Source organism: Python bivittatus, unplaced genomic scaffold (genome assembly GCF_059951505.1).
Source record: "Python bivittatus isolate LINGU-HERP-01145 unplaced genomic scaffold, Pbiv_v1 ctg000980_np1212, whole genome shotgun sequence".
Taxonomy (NCBI): Eukaryota; Metazoa; Chordata; class Lepidosauria; order Squamata; family Pythonidae; genus Python; species Python bivittatus.
This window is the reverse complement of record NW_028277125.1, coordinates 35,897,782-35,913,782: the sequence shown is the minus strand read 5'-3', so window position 1 is coordinate 35,913,782 and position 16,001 is coordinate 35,897,782. Positions and strand designations below refer to the sequence as shown.

The following is a 16,001-nucleotide window of genomic DNA, read 5'->3' as shown; positions in this document are numbered from 1 at the left end:
CAAGCCCTCTTAGGAGGGGGAGGACAGATAGGGGGTATAAAAACCTGTCAGACCTTGTTTCGGGGTTCCTCCATTGCTGCGGGAGGGACCCACCTTTGCAAACGTGCCCAATAAAAAAACTTCTGTCTACTGGGCAACCGAACCCGTGTCTCTTGTTTTCTGACAAACCTCCAACAACTCCAACAATGGTGGTCCCTGAAGGAAGGTCCTGGAAGTTTATGGTGTGCATGCATACGTACACCCAGACGTTTACAGCACGTGTGAATATGTATGCGGCTTGCTGTAAACTTCTAGATGTATGTATACAGCGGGCCGTAGTTGGAATTACTAACAAAATGGACTTACAAACAGCCTCTTGGGACATAACCTATTCATAAGTAGAGGACTGTCTGTAACTAAAACCTTGCCTGGATCCTGAAAGCCTAGATCATTAAGTGTGATCCAGTATTACTTGGATGGGAGATCTCCATTCAACACCAAAATGATGAAACATACATCATGATGTCACAATGGAGGCTCTGCCCTGCAATTGGATAACACACAAAATGTGTTTGCATTCAACACCATGATGCCTTTTGGCACTTCCCTCCAGGCCATACCAGGCTGTACAGTGTACCAGACTGGGGAGCTGGAAAACCCATTCCAGAGGAAAGTAATGGCAAACTCCTCTTTTGCTGCTAGGAAACAAGCTTGAACTTTTTTTAAAAAGTTCTTCAAAAATGATATGGCCATCCAATGGCAGGCACTAGGTTGGAGAAAGCTGCTTTGTCAAACAGATTTTATATCATAATCAGGGCTTGTCTTCAGATACCACAAGACTTTCTCATTTCTAACGACCTTGAACAAAAACTTGGTCGCATGCAACGGGAAACGACTGCCTAGCGTAACGCGTTGTCCCCTTTTCCTGCGCCCGGGAGTTCCAGTCCAAGGCGTCTGGGGGGCAGCAGGCGGAGGGAACTAGCGAAGAGCGCTCTTTACAAGCACTTTTCTGGGCACAAAAAGGGCTGCCACCGGCGCGCCTCTCAATGACCCGGCGCTCAGGAAGCGCCAGTGAAAAAATGCCTGCGAGGTGGAGCCACTCGGCGCTCCACGAAACTCCGCCTTGGTCTCTATGGAAACTCGGATGCGGCGCAGCCCAAGCGGGAGAGGGGTATTCGGCGCTGCCAGACGAGACCCGGCCGCCCTTTCCCCGCTGCTCGCGGTGGCTTTCCGCTGAGCGTGGTAGCGGCAAAGCTCCCGACCCTCTGAGCTCGTCCTCGCCGACTGTTACGTCCCTGCTCCCCACCGCGGCCCTTGTGAGGCGGCGCCCGCGGGTCCGGCAGACTCTTCCCTGACCTTGAGATAGAATGGAGGCTATTCCGGCTGCCGCTCTGGCTCTCGGGTGGGTGCCGCTCAAGGCGCGGGCCGGCGAGGCTCGCAGCTGTTAGTTCTCCCTTGTCTGGGCGGAACGAGATTTCTCGTCCTGGGGGGACCTCTGGCGGAAGCCGGCGGCAAGCGTGCAGAGTCCTGTGGACCGGGGAAGGGGCTTGGCCGTAGGCTGTGAAGGCAGAATAGGCGTACCCCGGACTGGCAAGCCGCGTGGCGTTCACGTGTGGAAGGTGCAGGGATGCGGTGTCCTTCCGATGGTGGACATAGGGTTCCCTCCCCTCCCTTTTTTTTGCACCGGGATGAATTTGTGCGGCTAATGGGTAGCGTAAACATAAGTATCTGTTGAAGTCGTTGCTTTGGATATCAACGTTATCCGGATGAATGCAACGATAAAGTGGAGTGCAAACAAGTGCTTTTGTAAGATTAGTGATAACATTATGTTTATAATCGACTTTTAATACAGAACGGTGGGAATAAGAATAAGAGGAGGAGTAGAGGTATTAAAAGCCTCTGTCTGGGTGTGAGTACCAAATAATCACATCCAGACAGAGGCTTTCAATGTGTCATTAATCAAAACGCATTAGAATTCTTCTACTGCATATTTTTCTCCTTGATAATTTTTCCTCTCCAATAGGGTAAGAGATGACAATTGTGTTGGGAAAATACAAAATAATTACAGACACTGTAGCCTGGACCCCCCCTGTAAAACTCCATGAATGAGGAAGGGTGATTGTATGAGAAAATCGTTAGGTGGAGATACCTGCCCTTGGACAGGAAGGATGTCATCAGTATTTTAGGCTTTCATAACTTTTCTCACCCTGGTGCAATCTAATTGTCTTGGATTACAATTCCCATCAGGTCCACCTTGATCAGCTGTGGTAATGAAAACAATAGTCCTGTTGGAAGACTCTGTGTTGGGGAAGGCAACACAGGCGTGTGTGTCATTAAGATGTACTATACACAGATTATACTTTGCAGTTTTCATTTATACTTTGAGTCAGCACCTGGAATATGGAACTTGACAATTCCCTTCAATTTCTTACATGTGGAGTTCACCTGTGCAAAGTTAGGATTCCCAAGGAACTAAACTGTATTCTGGGAAGGAGAAATGGTAGATTGTGCACTAGATTCCTGGGGCTTGGCTGTAATGGCTAATGTACTGAACTAGTATTCAGGATTTGTTAGCTGGTTTAGCTTAATGAATATATGTAAATATATAAACATGGAGAAGGAACATGTATCTTGTCAGTTTTTCTGTGTGAGAATTATGTGGACATATTGTTATGGTGACAATTTTGAATGGTTTTCTTCTGTAGGATGAAAACTTTTGTGCTATACCAGCATGGTTATAAAAATATCAACCCAGAATTTTTAATAGAGGCAGGCATAGTTGATAATGCACACATAATTGTTGTATACTTTTTGGTTAACTATCCTTGGAAGTATTTATGGTCTTTTCATTTTGGTGCAATGGGTGAATGAACATATACATTTTGTAAACAAGCTATATTTTTAAGAATTACTAGGTTGCATATTTCCTGAAAAATTTACAAGTATTTCTAAACCTATTTTCTGACCATAATTTGTTTTAAAATATTATTAAGCCTCAGCCTTGACACATTGCAGAAATGCTTTGTTTTATTTAAAGTACACAAAACTTTCAGGACAACTGTTTTTTTGCTCTTTCACTTCATGTCCTATGTTGACTTGTCTTCACAGCTAAGTTCTATTTAGTAACAGCAAATTGATATTTAGAATAATTATGGTGATATCTGCATCCAGTCCATCATTATTTGGTGATCTCAAGATGCTACTTTCTTTTGCCATTTTCCTAATTATGCAAAATGAAGCAGCAACCAAGTTGCTTCTCTGCGCAAATTTGTAATCTGATTGTGTTTAGCAGCAGAATTGGTGCAGTCCTAGTATCTTTTGTGTGTCTCCTCAAAAATGAACTTTGCTGATTTAAATTAAGCCTATTTCCTAATAAGTGAGCATAGGATTGTAAGCCACATACATTTATTTGCAAATAAATCATTTTGAAACATCCTGTTATGTGTGGAAGAGCTGTAGTGTTGGATGAACTTAGTTGATAAAGTAGAAGTAACTGTCCTTGATTATGATTTCAGAGAGAAGAAAAATAAAGCAGGAGATATCTTCTCAACGAATAGTTTATTCCAAGGTGAAGAAGAAGAAAGTGAATTTGAGACTGAACAAATATCTGCTGTTGATTATGAGGGTGATGATGAAGAAGAGATAGAAGAGTATGAGGAAGAAAGTAATGTACAGCAAGATACATTAGTTGAAGGTGATCTGAACAATAACAAGATTGAATATAAAACCGGAGTGCAAGAATGGCCAGATGGTTCTTGCTATAAAGGCGAATTTTCATTTGATTTAAAACTTGGATATGGAGAATTTGCATGGGACAATGGTGAGGTAAACTGATTTAATATTTAAAAAGTGCTTATTTTGGTATTGTATGTAAAGTATTATTACTATTACACTATACATAATAAAAATAGCTAAGGAACAGTCAGTCAAGGTTAGCGTTCGTGCCTGAGCATATGTGCTCAGAGGTAAATATGTTTGTCGTCGTAGCCTTCAAAATACATAAGACAGAAAGGTGTTCTGACTTTTTCTAGTAGAGAAGGACAATTTTCAGAAAATTCTAAAAGCCTTATTTTCTATGTATTAATTATCATAAATTCTTCTATAATCTAATCATTTTGAATTTTATTTTGATTCTCTCATTCTTGTAAATTTGGATTTTGTTTATGGTATTAGGCAGATTATATTATATCACATAATTTGGCTTCTCTTAAGATTCATGAGACATCTATTTTATGATTAAAAAGCTGTGCTATCTCTGAACAGCTGAATGTACTGCTTTTATGTCCACTGTCCTTGGGAGTAGATCTATTGAATATTGTGGGACTTATTTCTGAGGAGCCATCATATATCATACATCAGAGTCACTATGTGAGATGGACAGCTATGTAAATGTGAGAAATACATGCATACATGCATACATGCACACAATCAAGCTGTGAATTTGTTGGCATCCCCTAAATGGCTGCAGTTTTATGCCAGTTGGGGAGATATATTTTTCAGTGGGCATTATATATATGCCTTCTAGTTTTAGGGCCTGGGCGAAGCCTTATCTCCTAAATTTCCAGATTTTGTGGCTATTTTAGTATTTCTAGGTAGATTTGCATGAAATAGGAAGAAGGCTAGAATTTACCTTAAAGGGGTTGTGAGCAAAATAAGTCGTTTGAGGAAAGCCACGAACCTGTATTTTTTTCTGTGTTCCTACTGGCTTGTCAAACAGTCTTGGCATAATCCTTTACAGCTGAACAAATTCTAGCAGGGAGAGCCTTTGAGAACCAGGACTATGTGTGTTACTATACATGTATGTATGAAAAAGACTATACATGCCTGTGAATAACTTTGTGTATCTAGGCTATGCCCAAGCCAATCTGGCATATAATCCTTGAGCACTCCATGTGTCCTTTAGGGGTAAAAAATTGTCCACTCCATAGAACCCATGAAACACTAAGCTTGAGAATTTTCATGATCTATTGCAAGACTTCTTGTGGAGGATTTAATAGTATGAAATGCTATTACTATGATAAGGAAACTGCCTATATCAGTTCAGACTATTGGACTATCTAACCCATTATTCTGGTTGACAATAGTAAGTTTTTTAGAGGGAGATTTTTGAAACCATCTGCCATCAGATTTTTCTAGCTAGAAAGCCAAGGATTGAATCTGGGATCTTTTGCTTGAAATGTTCTGCAACTGTAGCATGATTTGATCCTTACTTTATTTTTATGGTTTATGTTGTTCAAGATTTAGCATATAATCTACCTTCAGCCTGATTTATGGAGTGCATTAGAAGTGTAAATTAGCTTTTCCAGAAGGTTCCTCCTTTACTGAAAGACTATATCAGCAATGCTAATAGCCAGGTAGCACCAATCGCTTTAACACAAGAAAAAATAAGAAGGAAGGGATATTTCGATACAATTCATCTATAGTTCATTTATAAGTATTCAGTGCTATTTGAATTCACAGTTCTGAATATTTGATGATAATGTGAGGTTTAGGAAGAATGCATGCCTTGTTCTTAAATATCTCAATTTGCAATAAAAGTTTGTTAAATATAAGATTCTATTCACCATATTGCTGCTTATTCTGTATTTAACTACTGGTTGGGTCACCATAACTGAAAAAGAACCCCATTCATTTTAGTAAATGTCTGTTTTCCTCTAGTCTACTTAGTGGTCAGGCTAAAGTCACAATGGGCTATTTTAGGAGGGATGAATTGCTTTGCATGTCCTTTATTAGCCTAAGTCATATGCACATTTTTGAATGACTGGCTTGCAATGGCTAATAGGTTGGATTTCCATACCCTTTGGAAAAAAAATAAGCTACTGGCCTTTTAGCAGATTTTAAGTGATTGTTTATAAAACTGTTTTCTTGTGGGGGATCAGATCTAGAAGACCGTGATACATAAATGTCTGAATGCCATAATATTTTTAGGCTGAGAGAAATTGTTCACGTTTGATAGAAAATGATTTGTTAATGATAGCCTCAAATGTATAGAGAAATATTTCCAATTTGCTACTTTCAGATATGATTTAATGTACTATTTATAATGTACATTTATTATGTCAGTTACTTCACCTTCCTTATATACTGTATGCTGAATAATAGTTATTAGAACAGAATTTAATATATCATTCTAAAAGTAGATATTTGGTTCTATTCTTTTTTTTTTTTTTTGGCTGTGAATGTAATTCATGGTAATAAATGTAGTATTAATGAAATTTACCAAGACAAAAAATCCTGGATTAGAGTTAATAGCTTTGTTTGAGTTTTATCCTCCATTTATTCCACTTTTATTAAATGTTGTAATTCTCAGTATGTATCTCTGCAGTTATTTTCCTTGGATGAAACCAAGTGGAATAAGGTTCCCCGGCTTGCAGATGACCCTACTGTATTCAAATTCTTTGAAAATACCAGTTAAATCTCTTTTTTTTCTTCTCTTGTGAGCTGTGGTTATACACTGGCAGTCAGTTGTAAACTGCTTCTGTCCTTCAAATGTTTCTTATAAACTTTCTTTGAGAACTTTCGGAAAACTTGCTGATCTCTCTCCTAATAAATTTGCTAGCATGTAGAATATAGGCTATGATTCAGTGCATACATAAGGCACTGTACATATTGATTGCTTGTCTTGTAGATGCATCTCAGGAGAAGCTTTTTAGAAGGGGGAATGTACAACACTCCTATGAGTGTTTGGAGCATCTTTATTTAGAAGTCTTAGAACAATTGGGGCATAGAAGCTTTCAGGTGGTCTTTGTAACATGTTTTGAAATAAATCGCGTGTGTGTGTGTACACACACACACACACACACACACAGACACCTCTTAAATAGAGACTCGTTTGTTGATTGGTCCATTCCAGATACCAAACTTCAGTGATGGTTTGGCTATAGGGTTCTTCTTCTGTGTGTGTTTAAATTCCCTGCCTTGTTTCCTGATTTGCAGTAATTATAATTTACTGTAATATTTTAATAAGGTAAAGTAAGGTTTTCATAAACCAGGTTTTCCCTTTAACGCAACATTGGTTACCCAATTCTACATACATCAGTTCCCTAAGTTTCTCATGTTTGTTTGTTTGTTTGTTTGTGGTCTAAGAAGACTATGGATGTAGAAATTATTATACCAAAATTCAGAATGTCAAGTGAAACTGATTGATAGTAGATTCAAGGCTTACAAAAGAACATGCTTTAACCAATGCACAATTAGTTTATGAAATTCCTAGTGTATATGTGGTGATAATCATTATAGTGATTTTTAAAATATTAGGTTTAGTCAGATTACTGTCCCTGTCTTCAAATCATGCAGGTAGTTGTTCTAACATACAGCTTTTATTCAAACTTCCAGCATAATGGGTGGACATTATAGAGAGAAATTAACAGGCCTAATGTGCATGCCCCATTTAGTATCCATCTTGGAACTTTATACATGTTCAGCTGAAGTTCTCAACAGAATTTAGGTCATGTGATTTATTGCATTCATATCCCATGTTTTCTTTGGAAATTCAGTGCTCCTACACTTTTCATACATGCTAGCTTATCTTTGCAGTGTTTGCATTTAACTTGGCCTTTTCATTGGATTAATTATATTTTCTTCTGTAAGTACTTAAAAAGTATAACTATATACAGTGTTTGTGTTAGTTTATGTTTATTTGTAGATATCTCTAATACTTGATCTTCTTACATGGTTTCTCTTTCAATTCTCCTAAAACACAGTTATTAACTGTCCAACATATACTGTGTAGAGAATGTCAGGAATGAATATAGGAGGAAAAAGTATATTGCCGAAAGTAGTTTTGCCTCAAGTCTTGAGTTGCACTCAAACTTCTTTCATACATGAGGCCACAGTGTGACATTGTTTAATATAAATGCAAGTGCTGCCCAGTGGGTAAGTGACAAGGATTTTGACATGCATCATCTAAATTGAGAATAAGCCAGGCAACATAGTACTGGCATAAGAATTCCTTGTATATTCAACTCAACCCTTTTTGTCTGCTTGTTAAGTGTGTCCACACTTTAAAAAATTACAAACCAAAGATTTAGAAAAATCAGATGCTAAAGCCGTCCTGGAATTTTAAAATTTTGAGTACATGTTAAGAATTACACATTTAGACATTCATTCACATCAAAGCTGGAAAGTCGGCATGTTAGAATGAAAGGTGGAAAATGGAAGGTGGCTTTAAGTTAACCCATCCTATTGTCAGAATATCTTAATTGTCATCTATATGTCTTAAGAATTGCTGCTGGAAAATTGGAATCATCTGGAAAGAGATTAAAGAGCTGTAAAGTCAGAATGACCTGTGGTACAAGCCAGAATCTTTCACCCTGGATCTTTCTTTCAAAGTGGCTGGTAATTTTGATACAGAGGATCATTTAGTCATGAGAATGTATTTCTGTGTTTTGAAATGCTGTAGTTGGAGAAAAATGCAAGCAGATGCTATATAATATGAATATGTAGATGAACTATGTCCATGGATCATATAGTATTGCTTATCCTAGTATTTAGATATTTTCAAGATCTACTGAAATATCTCTATTTAAATAGAATATATATAATTTTTCTTTCTTCTTTATTACAGAGATACGTAGGGCAATTTTATAAAGATCACCGTCATGGCAAAGGGATTTACTTTTGGCCTAATGGCTCCAAATTTACAGGTTCATTTTATCTTAATCGTAAAGAAGGCTATGGGACCATGGAATTTAAGGATGGAAAAAAATTTCAGGTAACCATAAAATTTTTCTAATAACAATTGCACTATGCAATAGTGTTTGTAAAATGAAGTTCGACAAATATTTGAGAAATTTTTTCTTTTCAAATCTATAAATGTTTTTAGGAGTAGCACATTTGTTTATTTATTTACAGGGCTTATAGACTGCCGATTTCTTTCATAGTGTTGCTGATCCTATTTTATTCCTTTTAAGTATTGCTTGAATAAATAAGGATGCAAAGAAATAAAAAAATGCATCCATTTCTGTTATTTGTCTATATTATCCTCTCATATCTTGTTTTGTTCTTGAACATTTTTCTTCCTCTAAAGGGGCTTTACAAGGCTGATGAGCGCTTTGGACCAGGAATTGAAACCTACCCAGACGATAGCCAAGATGTTGGCCTGTGGCATCGAAACCATATTATTAAACTATGTACAGAAATGCCAGAGCACTTTACTATTTCTGATTTCCCAGAACTCAATATCTATTTTGATGCTAGGTCTAAAGACCAGTTTATTTCAGAGGAAAGGAGTTCTATGTGGGACCTGAATGAAGAAAAGGATCCATTTTTCTACAGCTTCAAACGTCTTCTCTTAAATGACAGCTATACGTTGCCTGATAATATGTATATATATTCAACTGATGCAGATAATCTTCCACTTACTCACTCCTTCCTGAAAGAGTTTGATTTTCAATATTTTAAAAAAAGAAAACATCAGGCTTATGAAAAACCATGGCGTATAACCAACATAACTCCTATTCTGGTTACGATGCAGAAAAACATATATAAGTATAGGTAAGAACTGATAATTGCTTACATGAAAATGTGGTTGAAATTTTATTTTGTGTTGCTTTTTTATATGCCTTTTCAACCGAATAGTTTATACAATTCAATTAAGTGTGTTTTAAAAGTTTATACCAATTGCTTCGTTCTGTCCTTTCAATTGCTGATGAAATATAGCTTCTCCTTCACTTGGGCTCATAACTCATGCCAAAAAGCCTGCACAAGTCATTATTCTGCTCATTCCACCTTCCTTCTTCTACTGGTGGTACTGCTTATCAGGTACTCAAAAATATTATTTAAAAAATTATTTGAAATCTTGATTGATGGTTTTGTACCAATTCTCTCTCACACCTCAATTTCAGTTATCAGGAGTACTTTTATTTCTCATTAGCTTAAGGAGATTGGACAGAGGGATAGAGAGAGACAGAAGAAATAAGATGAGCCTAGTAGAAAGGCAGAGGGCCAATCTAGTCCAGCATTTTGTGATACACAGTGGCAACTGAAGAGGATTTGGGAAGTTCACAAACAAGGTCAGGAGGGCTACAGCCATCTTTCACTGGATGCTTCCTGTGGTTCAGGAGCTATGAAGATTAATAGCTAAAGATAGTCCAATTTTTCATGAGTCTATTGATCCTCTTAAAATCATCTAAATAGGTGGCCATCACTAGTTCTGATGGCAGTGAAGTTCCCTAGCTGTGTTGTTTTAAAAAGTACTTATTTTATTGGTCCTCAATTTCTCTGCATCTAGTTTAACTAATTGTTGAGTTCTAATACTGTGAAATGTGGTCAGATGGAGAGAACCATTAGAAGTCCTGTGTAAGTGAGTGTATGTGTGCATGTGTGTGTGTGTACATGCACACAAATTTGTTCTTCTGTGTCCCTGCACCCATTTTCTTAGTGTTTTTTCAAGAAGAGGAATAGTGAAAAATGTACTTCGCTTGGATGATTAATGTTTGTTTGTCTCTACCATTTTAGACTGGGAGTGAGCATTTACATGATTGATTGTTCTTCATATTAAATAAACACACTCATATGAGAGAGAGAGATTAAAGTCTTTTTCCCTCTTAGCTAATTTCCTGTGGAGAGGGAATATATTTTTTCATGCAGATGGAATATTGAATGAAGGGGGATACTCAGTCCTGTGATCTCTCATATATATCTGCAGTCTGTAATAAAACCTATAGACAGGATTACCATTTCACTAAGCATTAGACCAGAGATGGATAAGCTGAGATAAGTTAAAAACGACCTTGTCTTATCTTTCCATCTGACTAGCATGTCACAATACAAACACTGTACTCACATTGTCTTTCTAGCTTTTTTATGGCTTTGCTTACTTTTAGGCATTGTCAGAATGACATAGACTGGGATGTTAATGTCATTATGGAAGGCAACCGGCATGGTTTTGGAGCCAAAGGTCCCAAAGAGCTTATTGCTGAAGAGCTGATTGAGAAATCAGCAGAAGGAGCCTATAAAAGAGTTTATGAGATTCTGAGGGACAATCTGGCCCATCCAGATATAGCAGATATGCATGGATATACTGCTCTTGCTGCTGCTGCTGTAAGTTCTTGCTATATATTACGCTTTCTGGCACTGTGAAGTTGGAAGTGTGGGTAAAAGTACAACTGAATTTAATTTCCTTTTTTCTTTTTGTATTGTGAGAGTATTGTGCCATTTAAAACATGTTATATTAATTAATTTATTAAAAATATTTGTATATTGTTTCTTATTCTAAATCATCCTGAAATAATTTACAGTGATGATAGAAACAAGATTGTTGTTGTTTAGTCGTTAAGTCGTGTCCGACTCTTCGTGACCCCATGAACCATATTGCGCCAGGCCTTCCTGTCCTTCACTGCCTCCCTGAGTTTGCTCAGTTTCATGCTCATTGCTTCAGTGATACTATCTAACCATCTCATCCTCTGCCGTCCTCTTCTCCTTTTGCCTTCAATCTTTCAGAAACAAGATTAAAGTAGGTTAAAAATAATACATTAAAAAACCTATTAGCAGGTGTTAATGACTAGGGAACGTCAACATAAAAACAAAAGTGTTTGAAAGATGCTTCAAATAGATCAGCACTGGGGCCTTGCATTACTTCATAGGGCAGGTGGCACTGCAGAGATGGGTCATCTTTGTAACCACCAGCTGAAAATCTGTAGGCTGCAATATGAGAGCAGGATGTCCTGATGATTTTAAGTGTCTGGAAGGCTGATGTAACTGAAGATGCTCTGTTGGTAATCTGTTTGTAATCAGGCTAGAACCTAGACTGAATTGAATCTAGAATTCTTGTCATTAGATCACCTCTAGCTTGATTACTCTGAGCATATTAAGAGTATTAGCAACAAGTCAATGGTTATTACAGTCTTGGGTTGCTTGAGTGGGTTGAAAGAATTTATGCTATTTGCCAATAGCAATTGAAAGCATGATCAGCATATTAAGGAATAGACTGTCACTGGCCAATCATTGTAGACCAATCTTTCCCAGCTTGGTACTTTAGAGAACCGGTTGGATTATTACACCTAGAATTCCCAGCCAGCATGTTCTCTAGGCATTCTTGGAATTATAATCCAAATATATTTGGAGCACCAGATGGGGAGTGATTAACCTGTTATAGATATTCATTGGCAGAATCAAATTCATAAACTCAAACTGTGCACAAACTGGAGCTTTAAAAATTGTTCTCTGTGAAAATAACTGAAATAGTTTTTTGTGCAGATGAATTACCAAGATGAGATCATCAACCTTCTTCTGGATAGTGGAGCTGATGTGAATAAATGCAGTGATGAAGGATTATCAGCTTTGTCCATGTGTATTATTCATTATTTCCCTGCAGAAGCATTTCAGCCCAATATTGCTGAAAGGAATACCTTTAGAAAAGAGGTCAGTCCTTCATAATCTGTAAATCTGAAATACAGTTCAGCAACATGCTTCACACTTTTCATTTACAGTACAGAAAGCATACACTTGATTGAATTGCCCTGATTGTATGGTATGAAGAGGCATGTACAAGGCATGTAAACGGATACCCATGATTTGCATTAGCCCACTATACTGGTTACTATTGTGCTTCTAAGTTCAATGGAAAGTGCTGTTTTTGACTTTTGGAATTGTCTGGGGTCTTTGTGAAATGGCATCTCTCAAATGAAGATTAAATTTGCTAGTGAAGATCTAATTTGGTTGACGAGCTATATCCACCATAGGAATGGAGTTACCCACAATTCCAAATGTTCTTTGCTTAAAATGTTTATTTCTGTGGATTATATTATTTACTTTAGGGTATCTTAAATCCCTAAATGATCTGGTTTGAGTATCTCTATAGTGATTGGTCCCTGAGCATCCTTTCTCTCACTTTTAGTTTTATAATGAAAAGTGCAGCCAGTAGTTACTGTAATTCTTTTTAAAAGTATGTATGATTTTTTAGAAGCAAATCCATTCTTGAAACCACCTTTGCAAAATTTTAGTAGAATGTTACCTAACTTCTTTACGATTTTGTGTGACAACCTGGTGATAGAGATATATGTATGTGAACATTAACAATATATCCTAATAATATATTGCTTTCCTGTCAAGATATAGTTGTTAGTTTTTAGAAGTGATTATCTTATGTTTTTTACTTTATAAAGTTAGAAGACGTCTTTGAAGAAGTATCTACAGAATCTATACCATTATCACAGTCAGAGGTATCTCAGGTATCTGAAATAAGTACTGCTACTACCACCCCAGTATCAGTTGGAGTGTTATCATTCTCAGCTGAAAAGTCAGAATTTGTCCCAGACATTGAAATTAAGTCATCGGAAGAAACAGACAGTGGAGAAAAGAACTCTGGGACAATTTGTGGTATTTACAACTACAAAATTAAGGTTTCTCCAGAAACTATGCATCGTGGCGCAGTTGTTCTTAGCCAGCATATGCTAACAACTCACTGTTTACCAGACACTGAGGACGCTGTTCATCATGAAGGCACCTTAAGAAGAATGGCAGCATCACTAACAGAGTAAGTGACTTTAGCAGAACACAGATTAATCATCAACAGTACCATGGTCAAGGCAGTCTCTGTTGGACCTTTTTGTGAATGGATAACAAATATTGAAAAGTTAACACTTCATTTTGGAAGTAAGTGTTTCTCTGAAGAAAGATTGAGGGAACTCTCATAATATGATTGAAAACCAAGCAATATGCTATGTTATAAAAACTTGCTACCAATAACTGCAAAACTTTTTGATTACTTGGTTATGTATCCATATTCTCCCTTAATGCAAACTGTGAATATGGTGGTGAAATATTGAGCAGGTTGAGTTAATGGTTCCAGTTTAGCATCAAGTGGTTTGGTTTAGCTTTCCTCACTCACTTCCAAAACAACTTTTTATTTCCAACAAAATCACTTTGTATTTTCTGTATTTTTAAATCTTAACATTGCTTGCTCTCTTTCATTCTTTGCAAGTATCTTTTTTCTCAACATACACATTAAACAATATCTTTTGTTATCTTTTGCAGCAAATATTCTCTTTTAAACATTATTCCACAGCCTCTTTCACTTTACCATACAACTAAGAATCCTTTTCCATATTTTCCATTTGCATAATTCTGCACACTTCGGTGGCACTGTGTAGTTGACCCTTTTTGCTCTATTCCAAGCCGCTTCCACATCCTCTTTCCTTACATCTTTTCACATTCATTTAGTACTTGTGCTGCTTTTTCCTACAGTTTTTCTACTTTTGTTGTAGTTTCTTTCACTGCTTTTCATTCCTTTCATGTCCATTTTTCCAAAGTTCCTCTCTTGATACTACTAGAAATGTTCTACTTCAACTCTTGTGTCCTTCATTTCTCCTTTATAGTTTCATGTCCATTTTTTTCCTAGTTCCACTCTACCAAAAAAAAAGTTCTGGCTCATGTTCAAAACCTCTCATTACTCTTGTATCCTTCAGTGATTCTCTTAATCTTTCATCATAAACAATCAGATCAGTCATTTTTTTAGATGTATCTTCATTCCTTTGCCATATTTACACATTAATGGACTAATGCTTAATGAATAATGAAACAGTGCTTTTGTGTTTCAAACAAATATGCCTTTTTCTAAGCAGTTACCATTCTCATTTATTCCTTAGGCTCCAAATGACCAATTCGTTTTTTATGCACTCTCTCTTTCCTTGCTTCCACCCATCCATTCAATGTTTTTATGGAATGATTTTTCCCCTGGATCATATTCATTCAGGATATTGCACAGTTCCACCCCCCCAAAAAACCCTCACCCTGATTCTTTCATTTTCACCATTCAGTGGAACCTAGTATACATAGCTATTATTAATCTGTGGAGTCCTACTTTCTTATACACCCACAAAAGTCTACATGACATGCATACTTTCTGGCATGTATGTTATCCTCTTAATTTGTAAATAAACCTATACTTTCACTTCCCCAGATATTATTTATTGTCTCCACTCCACAAGATCAGATCAGTTATATCCTTCTTTTTCTTAAATCATAAGACACATCGTATTTGCTTTTCTTTCTCTCATTTCATGTCATGCTCTTTACTATATATCCTTTTTACATTCCCAGTTACAATATTCCATATGCCAGTATGCCACAAATACAACCAAAGCCCAGTTTTACCTTAAACAGGCTTATAATATTCTGTGCAGGCTGGGATCTCTTATTTAGAGACTACCGTGCAAACCATCATTCGCTGCTGTATCCCACCAATTAAGAGAGCATGCAAAAGGAAAAAAACATATCTTCCTAGCATTTGGCATAAAGACTATGGTACTTGTACTATCATACATATATGAGAAACCATCCAACTCCCTGGAAGTATCTGGTTGTAGAATTACGTCATCTCCTTGTGTAGCATTATGTATACTAATCTTTTCAGTTTTTAAGTATTGACATGGATCTATTTTCTGTTGGATTTTAGACAAAAAAAGAGAAAGTCTACAATCAAACTGCTCCTAAAGAGAGGTGCTGATCCAAATATTTCCAGCTTTCCTATGTATGTACTGTTCTTTGCTGTGAAAGCTGCAAATGCAGAAGTAGTGCAAATACTTCTAGAAGCTGGAGCAAGGACTGACATACGACTTCCAACCACGGTAGGATACTTTGTTTTTATGTGATAGTTCTCAATTAAAAACTACCATTTTAACTTATAGTAGGAAGTGAATGCTCTGATATGAATTTTAATATATGCAGTGCACATCGCAAATATAGCCCACCACCAAGGGTTTGGTAGCTTGCCAGGTACTTGTGAAATCTGTTTTTGTCCTCTGAATCAGGAAACAAATATAAGAGGTTTATTGAGTTCCAAGTGAGTGGTGACTGAGTGAGTATATAATAAGTTGTACTGACATTGTCTAGTGAACAAGTTTAATTTCTAATTTAAAATTGGGTATTAAATGGGATATTGCAGTGAAGTTGCATTGGTCTATTAAAAGTGCTTTCCTATAAAAACAAGTTAAAAGCATATCTGTTTTCTAAATCCCTCTAGTATCACCAGACATTCTTAATTGTTTAAAGAAGTAGAAAAATATTTTAAATCCACTTAT

At 36.9% G+C, this 16,001-nt stretch overlaps 1 protein-coding gene across 2 annotated transcripts in view; it reads left to right on the top strand.

Moving 5' to 3' along the window:
• The first annotated feature begins 1,106 nt into the window (after window positions 1–1,106).
• ANKMY1 (ankyrin repeat and MYND domain containing 1) overlaps window positions 1,107–16,001 on the top strand; it is a 44,930-nt gene continuing 30,035 nt past the window's right edge. Inside the window, exons 1-8 of one of the 2 annotated variants that reach the window (XM_088132333.1) lie at window positions 1,107–1,381; window positions 3,495–3,804; window positions 8,546–8,692; window positions 9,008–9,474; window positions 10,806–11,022; window positions 12,178–12,342; window positions 13,086–13,456; window positions 15,377–15,548. In XM_088132333.1, the coding sequence (XP_087988459.1) occupies window positions 1,347–1,381; window positions 3,495–3,804; window positions 8,546–8,692; window positions 9,008–9,474; window positions 10,806–11,022; window positions 12,178–12,342; window positions 13,086–13,456; window positions 15,377–15,548 (1,884 nt within the window). In that variant the 5' untranslated portion in view covers window positions 1,107–1,346. The remainder of the gene's footprint in view (window positions 1,382–3,494; window positions 3,805–8,545; window positions 8,693–9,007; window positions 9,475–10,805; window positions 11,023–12,177; window positions 12,343–13,085; window positions 13,457–15,376; window positions 15,549–16,001) is intronic. The other variant, XM_088132335.1, reaches the window with a different exon arrangement.